At 42.0% G+C, this 12,915-nt stretch overlaps 1 protein-coding gene across 1 annotated transcript in view; it reads right to left on the bottom strand.

Moving 5' to 3' along the window:
* Positions 1-12,915, bottom strand: part of CHN2 (chimerin 2) — a 164,998-nt gene that overhangs the window by 16,364 nt on the left and 135,719 nt on the right. The window contains exons 7-8 of the mRNA XM_072328614.1: positions 8,279-8,356; positions 1,715-1,799 (exon numbers count right to left, since the gene is read on the bottom strand). Coding sequence (XP_072184715.1) covers positions 1,715-1,799; positions 8,279-8,356 — 163 coding nt within the window. The remainder of the gene's footprint in view (positions 1-1,714; positions 1,800-8,278; positions 8,357-12,915) is intronic.

The raw sequence follows: 12,915 nt of genomic DNA, 5'->3' as shown, positions 1-12,915 counted from the left end.
CATGAGAGCAGCTGCTGTTAGGATCCTCCCCGTACTGTTTTCAGTGCTGCTCTTCAAGTATGTGAAGTTAAGTCCAAATGCGTATGTCGAAGAGTTAATGTTGGTAATTTAATGAGGGAGAGTATTATGTTTCATACTAGATAAATAAACCTTTTCATAAGTTCACTATTTTATATGTGAACAAACACAGCTCTGTGCTTGTCAGCTTTTGAACACTTGTGTTCAAGATCATATTGGTTTAAAAGCAAACTACTATTCACTTTCCTTTTTCTGTACTTTCCATATTCTTTCTGTTACCGTTTTTCATCTAGAGATAGAAAAGACATAACAGTAACTTTGCATTCCTGAAAGCTATTTTAATCCTTCAAGCTGCTGTCTACATTCTATGTTACAATCACCTCCACTCGTCTTGAAAGGCAGAGGTCAGGGCAAGTGTGTTTGGTGCCAGCCTGAGTTCAGGAACACCCTGGGGTCAGGGCAGAGAGAGTTATGGCAGAACTGTGTTATAGAACAGTTTGGACTGGAAAGGACCTTAAAGATATTCATATTCATCTGAGACATGGAAGACATTGGAGATCTGTGGAAATAAGTTATGAAACCCCGTTTGCCACACACCAAATACAGCTTCCTTTGCTGAATCCTGAAGATTGTGATTCAGCGATTATTGTATTTTTGTGACATGATTATTTTTCACAAGAGAGCAAATTTGAAGTAATTAAAATGCTATTAAAATTCTAATGCAGTTATAGAGGCATCAGGAAATGAATCTTTCTGGGAAAATGAAGTCATATTATTTGCCCTCCCTTGAGGTGGGCTATTTAGGGCTTGCAGCAACACATGGTATTTTTACAGGAAACAGGTGATGGGTTGTTTTTTTTTTGCAGACAAGGGCACTTTTCAACAATTGGTGGCAAAAAAGACAAACTATGAAGCCTGGCTGCTGGCTGGCTCTGCTGTTTCCAGAGCTCATTTCTTAAGATGTAAAAACAGTCAAGTGAAAACTTAATGACATCATAGAGGCCAATTCTTAATGTATACACCAAACCACACATTCCCAAGGCACCGCTGAATGGATGCCACCAAGAGCTAATGGATTCTTCCCAGACTAGCCAATGTGATAAGACAAACAGGACAAAATGCTGTGTTTGGGCATCTAGGATTGTTTTTCTAAAAGAAAGCACATTAAGGCTTTCCTTCAAGAATATCCATTATGGTAATTGAAAGGCCTGCAGTTCCATTTCTGTTAGTTCTTCATGTGGAATTATAGAATGGTTTGGGTTGGAAGGGTCCTTTAAGATCCACCCCCCCGCTATAGGCAGGGACATCTCCATCTAGACCAGATTGCTCAAAACCCCATCCAGCCTCCAGGGTGGAAGCATTCACAGCGTTTCTGGGCTTGTTCCAGTTTCTCACCACCCTCACAGTAAAGAATTTCTTCTTAATATCTAGTTTAAGTTATGCCGCACCAGAGACATCCCTTTTCTAATAGCAGATATTTACTGTGGATACTGCGTACATGTGATTTCGTTTTAAAACTAGTCTGTGCTTTCTGGGACAAGAGAAAATAACAGAGCTCCAATTGACACTGGAGGACTTCTTGGCATGTTTTGCATAAGGACCCCTGCTTGTCCCTCCTGCAGGGCATACAGGCTGGGATGGGTGGGATGGATGCCCGAGCACTTCCCAATAAAGACTGAAAATGTTTTCAGGCTACCTGAACACCTCACTCCCTGAGCGATGAGACCCCACATGAAGTTGGCACAGTATTCACACCAGTGTGGACCTCGAAACGTGTGGACCTGCAACATAAAGGAAGGAGAAAAAAAAAAGAAATGGGGTCACTGGGAGGCAGATGGTCTGACAGATGGAACAACTAAACTGGATAAACAACAGAAGACTCAGTAGGAGCAAATCGTTACCACACAGTGCCCACATCTTTCCATAGTCTAGAGGAAATAAACCACAGGCATAGAAATTTGCTTTGATCTCAAAGTTTATCTTTCAATAGGCTTAACGTAAGATAGAACTGGGCTGTGTGTAACACTGAAAGCAAACAATACTTGCTAGCTGATGTTTTAGTTCTAGTAGAGAGGAGGAAACCAGGTTTGTTAGTCAGAGGAGAAAGAAGTAAAACCAATAATCCAAGGAACTGTAGTCAGTGCTTTTATTTGCTGAGGTCAAACCAATGAAGCGTGTTTCAGAGGTTCAAACATACTTCAGCAGATCATTTGAAACAATGAAGTGACAGAAGAGGCACAAAAGCACCCCATTTTGACTTCCCACAGAGCCATGTACCCACAGATCTGGTGCAAAGCCAGAACAAGAGCACCATGCATGTCTCTGATGATACTGTTACCTCTGTATTTACCTGCAACAACACTGACCAAAACTCATGGTGATTGTAATAAACTTGTATTGGGGATGACAAGGAATGATTTTTTCACTCATTCCAGGCAGTGCTTGGGTAAAGATCTGATTTGTCACACTGGAGTCCATCAGCAATACAAGCAAACTGTATCTTTCCCCATTGCAGTATGTAAACTAGACTCATTCAGGCAAAATACATCACAGGGGCCCTTCTTGGTGCAGCAAATATTGTTCTACTGCAGCACAAACACCAGTAAATAAGGAGAAATAATGGAACCTGGGTGCTGAGAGAGAGATCAGTGTTTTTGCACACAGTTGCTGCTTCCTCAACTGCATTTGCAAAGGCTGGTATAGAAAAGCTTTTTGTTTAAGATGTATGTTTTTGTAAAACAAGCATTTCACTTTCACTGAAAAAAAAGTAAATAGTGAGGTCTATGCCCGTGTGAATGGATGTGGAATGAGCCGGTTCTGGTCAGCGGCTTAACTGAAGTTAGTAAAACATAAATCATGCACACTCAGGCTGTTAATGCTTCCTTTTCCTTCAGACGTGTTTGTGTTTACTGATGGGGCGGATTGCTGACAGGCCGCTTCCGCCCATGGGATGGGAAAGTTGTTCTTTTCATAGAACAAAAATTGGCTGCTGCCCTTTTTGAAATAAACTTTGTGAAGTTTGAAGGCAAGCATTTGTCTTGCTAATGTTTTAGCCACGGTTGTCTGCAGGATCGTGCCTAAACAATTCTGTACTCCCGAGCAGGAAAATACTGTCATTTTAGTACAGACCCCTCTTCCTGCCATAGTGATAAAATGTGGTATTATCACTTTAAAGAGCCTGACCACAAATTACTCCAGACCAATTGCACACATCCAATAATTATGTGGATGAGCTTAAAGCAATAGTAATTCTTCCTCCCTTTTGATCATAGTCTCAGCTGGAGAATCTGACAGGTCAAATGTTCTAAAATGCTGTTTTGCTTCTCAGTAAAAATGCACATCTCTGGGAAACAGCACCTTGCAATAAAGTTTGAAATATCTCATATACACACATCATACACTCATTTATTTATTTTTATTTTGAATGAGAAGTAGCATGAAATTTCAGGCAAGGCTTTTAGAGGCAGCATTTGACACCAGCGCGTGACCTCAGTTTCAGGCATATATTCTATGTGACCTTCAGTGGATAAAAAGACTGCAGACAAAATTAATTATGCCTGCGTCTTTGGACTGCATTTTTAGACTGATAACCCTGTAATTGGTAGGTATGCACCTGCATTTAATTGTGGGTGGAAGTCATCTGCTAAGGGAAGACAGCTATCCACATCTTCTGCTGCGCAATGGTTTACAAAAGCTAACCTTGTGAGAAGGGGCTGTACCACTTCCATTCCACATGAAGCACTTCTCAGTTGCTAGGATATTTGCGGCCTACTTGCTGGCTTTACATAAAGCTTATTTCAGCTGATCTTGCTGTGGCATATTAAAATGGGAGCTGATTATTCCTTGATTTCTCCTGTCATTAACAGCAAGCAGTCCTCAGAGCTCATGGAGGGCTCCAGCTGAGAAGTGCTGACCACACACCCTGCCCTTGTTTTCTTCAGCTTGGTGGCCCTCAAAGGCCTAGCTCTATTTATGCATTCATCACTTCAATTTTTCATGGCTCTGCATTTTAGCTCAAATGGCAAGATCCCAGCTGAAATACCCTGAGAAAAGCTAGTCTTGCTGATTTCTGGTCAGGCTGAAACAGCAAAATACTCTCTATTCCAACTCAAAAAGGAAGACTTTTAGAAGTTTCTGGATGAAAGTACAAAAATATCCTAAGGTGCAGATTTGAACCAAGTCTCTTATTCTTGTCTTGACACTAATTTTAAAGAAATACGGAATTGTGTCCTTGTGAACTCATCACTTAAACTCAGCCCAAAGCTTGCATCTATCAACTTCAAGTGGCAAATAATGGGAATTTTGCCTACAAGGAAAAGTTAACAGGAGGTCTTCAAGTTTTTGAGATGGCTCTTTAGTTTTTGCCCCATTCTTTGCAACTACATATGGACTGGATTTAGATTTTTGATAATAGGGTGAAGACATAATTATTGTTGCCACTCCATTCTGCAGTACTGGGTGGCCTTTCTGAATACACACTGCATAGGCTTGGGCTGATTTTACTACAGTCAATGAAAAAGTCCAATTTACACCAATAAATTCTTCATTAAAGACAAAACTGTACTTTTCCTGTACAATTTCTCTCCATCTTTTCTCAAACTTTTCATGTATTCATTTTGTTTCCTTTCCATCTCTACAACTTTCATCAAAACGTTCCTCCTTATGTTCACTTTCTCTTCTCTGCCAGCCACCTTCGGGTTGTCACCCCAAATCCCCCTGCATGCCTTTTATTAATGCCTTCCCGTCCTACTTTTGCCCTTCAGTTTTCCGGTGTCCCTATTTCCAAATGGAAGAGCTTCCCCACGGGCACTATTTGTCTCATTAAGTTTGAGTCCGTGCCTGGAATTTTACATGAACTGTGTTCACAGAGGGAGAAACTAAGACCAAAGTGAAGGACTTCCAGTGCAGTGACAAGAAAAAGTAACCTCCTTAGCAGAAAGAAACTAAAAATTGTCCTAGATTGAAATGTGTGGTTTTAATGGGATGCTGCTGTTTCTGAGATGATTTTGTTGTTTGTGCAACTGGGTTTAAGACTTTTCTATTTGCAGGCAGATAAAATAGTGTTGTTTTTTTTTTCAGACTATCACCTGAGCACATGTGAATTCGTACTCTCCTGTGTACTCCTGCTGAGCTGGAGCTGTTTGCAGGGAAGACAAGCTGACTTTGTTGCATTTTTTGTTCAGATACACAGGTATAATAATCACAGTGCCTCTAAAAAATACCTCTCTTTTGTTTCCGAGAAGCAGTGTTTGTCTGCTGTGATTAACACAAGGGGGGAATTTAACCCAGAGCTTCCTTTCTCTTCCAGCTGAGCTCCTGCCTCACAAGTAATCAACTGCCTTTGCTCTAGTAGCAAATCCTGCTGTGGGGTTTGCCCATGCTATCATGGCAAACAGGAGCAATATTGTGGTAAAAACACATTAATCAGCTATATTAGCTCCCTTAAAGCATCACAGAGCCCCTATCATGAATTCCCAGGGGGGACACAGCCCAGTGGGAATGGTCAGAATAGGCTGATGATTGGATTGATGGTTTCAGAGGTCTTTTCCAATCTTAACAATTCTATGATTCAATGATTCTATACTGAGCATCCCCAAACTCCACACAAGTACTTCAGGCATAAGTCTGACCTCGTCACTGACACTGGTGGGTAAAAACACACCAAAGTCTTCTAGATCCAAATCATGTTGAGATACAAGGAAACTTCGCAAGACAGTTAGGCTGAAACCCAGAAGTACCTCTGTGTTTTTATAAACAGGGCTCCAGAGATTTATTCTTCTTCCTGAGTTATGGTATGTCTACCCCAGATTATGCAAAGCTGTCCCGCCAGACAGACGCCAGCTCCAAATCTAAATCCATGTGATTGTGTTTTTTGCTCATAGGACAAACCCAGGTTAACAAATCAGGCTGAATTCTACATCTTTCTTCTGCTCATTTGCCCTGAGTGCCTTGAAATTTGGAAAAAAGTCTGAATTAGAAAGCAGAGATGCTCAGAATGGGATAACCTGGTGCCTTCACTCCCCAAACTCCTGTGGTCCTTTTTAATTTCTGCACTGGTTGTAAAGGCTGGAGGGAGATCCCAATAGAAATAAGATCCATCAGTTTAACATGAATTTTGGACTTGAGATTCTTCAAGACCAAAGAAAAAAAGCTACAGAGTTTCTGTTTGTTCATAAAGAACAGCCTATGATAAGATTCAGTTGAACCTTGTGATATGATATGAAACCTTTGTCTCTGTAACTGAACTATACAATACATGGCAGTATTGACCTGAAAGCTCAGAAAATGACTTTGAATGTCTGCAAAACAGCATCCTCATCCAGAAAAAACTGCAAACTTCCCAGAATGCCATCAAGAATTTTGCTCCAAGTCCCACAAAGCCATTCTTTTTCTTTTATATAATTTCTTGATATTTTTTTCTAATGAATATGAGTTTATGCTAAAGATTGACCCGAATTTATCTGTCCTTTAAATCTAAATGTTCTACTCTAAGCATTCTATCCACTTTTTTTTGCTCAGCAACTAGACATGTTTTCATACATTCTTTTGAGAAACTAACTTTATTTGTATAGTGATTGTGTTTGTTCCTTAAGTAAATATAACACTTTCGACTGCTACTTCTTTCTTGACAGCATATGGTTTTCAATGGTTCTTTCCTGAGATTTTTGCATGCTCTTACTGGAAGAAACCGATAATTTTTCTGTTGTCGAGCTTTTAAATGCATACATATTTAATCATGTGATTTTCCAGTTAAAACTATGACTCTTCTGAAACAGAAAGGAATAGAGGCTGTACAACAGCTAGATTGTGCAAACACAAAGTTAACTGGGCACACTTCCAGTTCTAAATCAAAGCCAAAACAAGGGGAATTTTGAAGAGGAAAGAATGCACGGGTCAAAGTGGAAAAAACTCTCAGCCATGAGAAAATATTTTCTTGTTAAACTAAAATAGTTTTGATATTAAAATGATAATGAGGGCAAAACCCAGAAAGAATGAAAGATGTTTTAATCAAGCTAGGCAACACAGAGTACTTCCCCTATTTCCTTCAGTGTGAATCACTGAAGTAAGTATTGACTTTTCTGTAGACTGGGTTGAGGAGGAGGAAAGAGAAGAGGGATGCTATCATTTGCTTTGCTCACTAATATTAAATTATTGATTTACTAACTGCAGCAGAAGCACTGCAGAGGAGAGCAACATCTGCAAGGAAGAGCAATACAGAAGAACAAGAAGTAGAGCTTTTTCTGCTAAACCACAAAATCAGTGAAATCATTTTCATTAGTGCTTCTCCTTTTTTGACAGGCCAGAGATGAATATCAGTACATTTTCTTTCTGCTAATGAGTTGAAACGCTCTGACAGCGACCCACATCAGTATCCTCAAGGAGCATGAAACAAACTGAGCTTTCAAAGCTGAGATGCAGTCCTTTCTTGTGGTGTTACTGCCTCTAGGTCCCTCTGTATCCATTCTGATAACCATCAAGCCACAGTCTGATGATATTAGATACAGTAACTGTCTGGCAAGCTCTGGAAGGGCACTGTCCTCAGGCAAAACAGCCTGAATTGCCTGGAAATCTATTTCCAAAGCTGAGTCACTTCCCTGCTCCTCTTGGGAAAAAGCAAAAAAAATCTGATTTTGTCTGCATCAGACAGCAGTAAGATGCTATGCCTAAACATCCCCAGCTATGTGCTTTTGTATGACAAGCAAGCACAAGCTCAGGTCCCATGGCTCAGTGGGGCTCTAGGGTAAGAGCATGTCCTTAGCATACAGTGCTGGAACAAAAGCTGGGAGACAGAACCCCTCTGCACTCTGCTCTGTGGGTGAGCACCGGAGCACTCTCAACTTCTTCAAAGCAGAAAGTGTACAAAACATTGCTGATGAAGTGCTGGTGGCTTCTGGTAGCAGCTGCATTTTTTGCCATTTAGCAATGGATACACTTTAAGGTAATGACAATCAATATGAAGTATCCCTTCTTTCTGAACAATAAAAAGAACACTGAAAAAAAGAACTGGGGATAAAAAAGAACTAATATACCAATCAAGTAGTCAAGCAAGAAGCAAAACCATTACTTGGATTAAGTAGGTACCCGAAAGCACATTGGGAATGCAGTCAGCAGAACTTTAGAAAGAAAAATACACATTTTTCAACAGTTTTCTCAGAGCTAGTACAGACAGTTGCCTAAAAATCCACAGGAAAAAAAGCCCTAAATCAAGAGGTATCAAAACATAACTTTTCAGCTGTGAGTAATAAGAAGCTGTGCTTACCTTAAAATTGTGTGCTTTTTCATAGTTGAAATGGTTGTCGTTTTGAGTTAAGGCTGCTCTTCGGACCAAGGAGGTGATCTGTGAATAGGCAAAGAGTTTGAGAGGTTGCCACAGGAGTGCCCCCTTCACTCCCACCTTCACCCCCAGGGCCACAGCCAGGAGCTCTTGGCGCTTCCTTCCCCGCTTCGACTTGTGGACAACAGCGCAGCTTTTCTCATTTTCCAGCCACAGATCCTCTGAGAACATCGTGCTCGGGTCCCAAATCTTTTCCCTGTCTTCCCCGGCACCCGGCAGGCTCGCTGCCGTCAGCGCAGCACAGTTTGTCCAACTGCTTCTGATGTTAGACAGCAGATTTGAAGCAGCTGCAGCCCATTCTGCTGAGACCTCTGGCATGTGACTCGAATGGGCCGGCTTGTGGGACGGAAGGAGCTTCTGCATCTGAATAAGTAACGGCCTGTGCCGTGCTATTTCTGAAGGCAGATGTGCGCCTGGAACAATAGCCTGAATTCATGCAGCGAGCCGCAACCCCCCCCCCCCCCCCGCCTCCCTGGGCAGTGGGATCCAGCGAGGTGATGCTGAAATCCCGGCCGGGGGCACAGCTTTACAGCTCCATGGCCAAGAGCCTCCTAAGGGGAAGAATGCTGCTGCTCTGCAGCCTGCTAGAAATGAACAAACAAACAGAAAGCCCCGGAGAAGCCCACACATCTAAATGTGATGCTGCATCCAATTATACTTGGAGACTTATAAGCCAGCAGCCTGCATGCCAGAAGATTAAGCCCATAAAACCATGATGATTGTTTAATCTTACAGGGCTAAAAATCTCTCTTTTCTTTCATATCCTGTACAAGGGGAAAATCCAGCAGCACTCCAGGCACTTTGATGCTGTTTAAAATCAGAATATTTTGTCAAGTATACTTAGTAGCATAGAGTGAGCTCATGGTCAAAGTTAGCAATTTAGCAGGGGGAGATGCAAGCTAGGAAGCCCTGTAGTCCTATGCAGTGTTTGAGTGTGGGCAGGGGACTTCATGCAGATGTAGAAAGCCCATGGATGCAGCCCTGTTTGTAGAGCAGCATCTGTGAAGCAGAAAGAACATTGTCCTTCACTCTGCTTGCACACAGATACAGATAGGGGAGGAAAAGTGACTTTACAGACCAGCGACAGAAGAGATACAGAGCCCAGCCAGCCTGTTTGCAGTGCTACTTTGGGCATGTGATTCAGGTCTTTAAAGCCAGATAGGGCCCATCCTGGGACACAGAAGAGGTGTGACACGAAGCTTCCCTTGGGAAGAACTATCAGCCCCATTTTCCCTCCCTCTAGCTCTCATCTCCTGCTCCTTTTGTGAATGTTCCCATTCTCCAAACATAAGGAGGACAGGAGTTACTGTCAGATGTAATCCTTTGAGGTGTGCATAATGCTTGTTATGCAGAGGCAGAGCAGACCAGTGCTCCTGGGAAAATAGGCACTCTGACCTAGAGATACTAAAGACAACGTGAGCCTGTTACAGTCTGCCTCATTTCAACCTGCCCAAAAAACATGTGAAATTGTTTAATTTGCTCATGTTAAGTTGAGCTTGCCTTTTCCTAACCTTTTTTTTTTAGTCTGCTCTTACCTCAAACTGAAAAGTCAGAAGGTTCATCTAATTTACTTACTGAAACCTTCACGCCATAGACTGCCTGCCCTTAGTAGAAATGATGCTCTCTTGATTTGAAAGCCCGTGGGGACAGATGGTTGGCCGCCGGTAACAACAGGCCATGCAATTTCATTTAATGCCCTACTTAGGGTTTTCAAGAAATTCTGCAACCTGCAAAATCAGATTTTCAGTTATCAGATTTTCAGTTATCAGACTATTTCTACATACAAGGCAATTATTTTGGGGGCAACTTGTAGAACCCCTTTTTATGATCTACTGCTCTATAGGTAGGATTTCTCTCCTAGAGCAGTTGCTGACTGGCCAGCCTTTCCCCAGCACGTGCACTGCTATTTGACCACCAGCGACAAGCAGCAGTGATGTATATATTAATATTGCCCTGCCTGGAGGAAATCCCTGCTGCTCTCCCATATGTCCTCCCACTAAGTCCTGATTTCTGCCAGCTCAGGACTTTCAGCAGCTTTCTAGCAGAGAAAGGCAGACAACTCTTCCCCAGATGTCTCTCACTGTACTTCAAGAGATGATGAGCTCTTGTTTGAGGGACATCCCTGACTCCCCACAGCAGCAATGGCTTCAGTTTGGCCACCAAGAAACTTTAGAGTAGTTTGAAGTTCTCATCGCGCTTCCATTTCCATTCTCAGTACCATCTTAAATGTATTTGCATTTATCTATAAGCAAGGAAGTCTACCTAGCTGTGAGTTTTCAGACACCTCTGGAGCTACAGCATATAAATCCACATATATAAGTGACTTTCAGTCTGACTTTCAGAATAGCACATCCAAAGTCACGGAGAGGTTTGTTGCCTAATAGCGCTCTAATATTTGTATTTATGTCACCAGACTGATAAAAATCCCATTATATAACCAATATTTCTTACATAACATGGCAGATTTGATACTCAAGCTACAAGCTTACAATGATACATCTCAGAATATTTATTATGCTATTTTTGGAATATTAGTGTGTCATCCTTGGGTCAGATACACAGTACTGTATTTAATGGAAACTCTGACTGTTTGCATAGAAGCATTAAACTTAATTGACTTGGAGAAGGAAAAACAGCCAAACTACTTCATATGACTAAGGCAGATGAGTATTTAATGTTTATTGTATATGAATTTTTATTTATCCATTAGTTTGCCTTATCTGCTTTCTTGGGCCTTGTTTAGATGGTTGTTTAACAGGATCCCTTGCAAACACTAGATGTGTACAGAAGGCCAACTGTGGGTGCATTCTCTTAAGAACCTTAATCACAAAGCCCCACCAGGTTTGCTGTCTAAAACGATGCTGTGAAACAGAGGTGAGCTGGACTGCAATACAACCCTTTCCTTCCCTAAACCAGGATCAAACGACGGCATTGTCCAGTTCCCAGCAGCAACCAGTTTTAATGCACTGATACCGCAGGCCAGCCTCCGTACTGAAGCACTTTCTTTTATGTATTTTCTTTTTGTTAATATAAAATCTACTGCACAGGACATGGTGTCAGCTTATTTAAAGAGTATCTCTTGATCAAGTTAACAAGTCAGCCTGCAGCTAAGAAACAGAGCACCAGTGGCTAAAAATATTATTGCTGGTTGTGACCAAATGTCTGAACTAGTAAAGACTGAAAGGCAAATACAAGCTGTCTGCATTTTCAGACGAAAGGATTTCTATGTAACATATGATTTCAGTTTATTAGCCTCTCTGCAAAATACAAATACTATACAGAAAATTGAGCACTTACAGCAAAATAAACGTCAGTGGACCAGAATAACAAAATTACAAGCGAGAGGAGAGTGCGACTCAGCTGCTGTGACATTTCCAGCACGCCTCTGTGTAATGAGCTGAACTGCACAATTGTCTCTTCCCTAAGACACTGCCATCTTGTTAGCTAACAAAGGGGCTTGGGGGCAAGAAGGAATACATTTTAGTATGAAAAGCTTTCATTTGTGTACACGTTGAGTGATTTCAGTTTTAAGCTTGTAGGCAGCTCTGAGGGCTGGCTGAAAGATGCATCTCGCACTGTGTGCGTGGGGTGGCCTACTCTTTGGTGGCCCTTCTACTACATAGTGGAGAGCAATGGCTCACTTCCTCCATCCCCAGCTGCTGTCACCCACATGTGTGGCTGGTTCAGATGGGACAATGACAGTTATGAGGGGAAGAGGAGTGACACAGTTTGTTTCCTGGATAAAAGACCACCATCAAAGGAAACCTGCTCCATGATGGAGAATTGCGACAAACCTGCGGCCGATCTCTAATAACATTTAACAACTCACATAAACACAGTCATAGGTCAAAGAGAGGCCTGTTTCTTCACAGGCACAGCACACTGAGTCATCTGCCAGACAGACTGCATTTGCTCAATTGCAAGCACAACGTGGAGATGACACATGGTGGAGGAATCTTGCAGCAATGGACTTTTTCCTGATTCTCTCCCACCAAGTTCTTCTCACGGTACACTCAAGAGACAACTCCAGAGGAGCCAGTGAGTAATACCATGGTCTAAGTGCACTCTTAGTACAACACATGGCATGAGAGGGACATAGCCATGGAGGCCAGTCAGTGAAAGGCCTTCATACTACTGTACTGTGGCCAGCCTGTGCCTCACTCTGTCACAGCACTAGGGCTGACACCGCAAGGCTTCTGTGCTGTTGGAACAAGGGAAGGAAATGAGCTTCATACAGAAGATGTATGAAACACAGAGCAGAGCATAGTGCAAAGCAGCACTTGTGAATCTGATTTTGCAAAACATGCTTTTCTAAGAAATTCCCCATTTCATAACAAGTCTTTTAGGTGAATAAGGAGGGGTACAGAACCATGAAGCCTCACATAACATACCTCAGTGTTAAGGAAGGAGCCAGACCACACAGAAATGATGCTACTCTCACATTTGCTTTGGAGAGAGAACACAGTCCATATGCTCTCAGGAAATAAGCATACACAGAGTAATTAGCATTAATTGTCTGCTACCTTCTGCTAAACCTCTGCTGCAGCTGCAACCAGTGACAG

This window comes from Excalfactoria chinensis, chromosome 2 (assembly GCF_039878825.1).
Source record: "Excalfactoria chinensis isolate bCotChi1 chromosome 2, bCotChi1.hap2, whole genome shotgun sequence".
NCBI classification, from domain to species: Eukaryota; Metazoa; Chordata; class Aves; order Galliformes; family Phasianidae; genus Excalfactoria; species Excalfactoria chinensis.
This window is presented reverse-complemented; position numbering and strand designations above follow the sequence as displayed.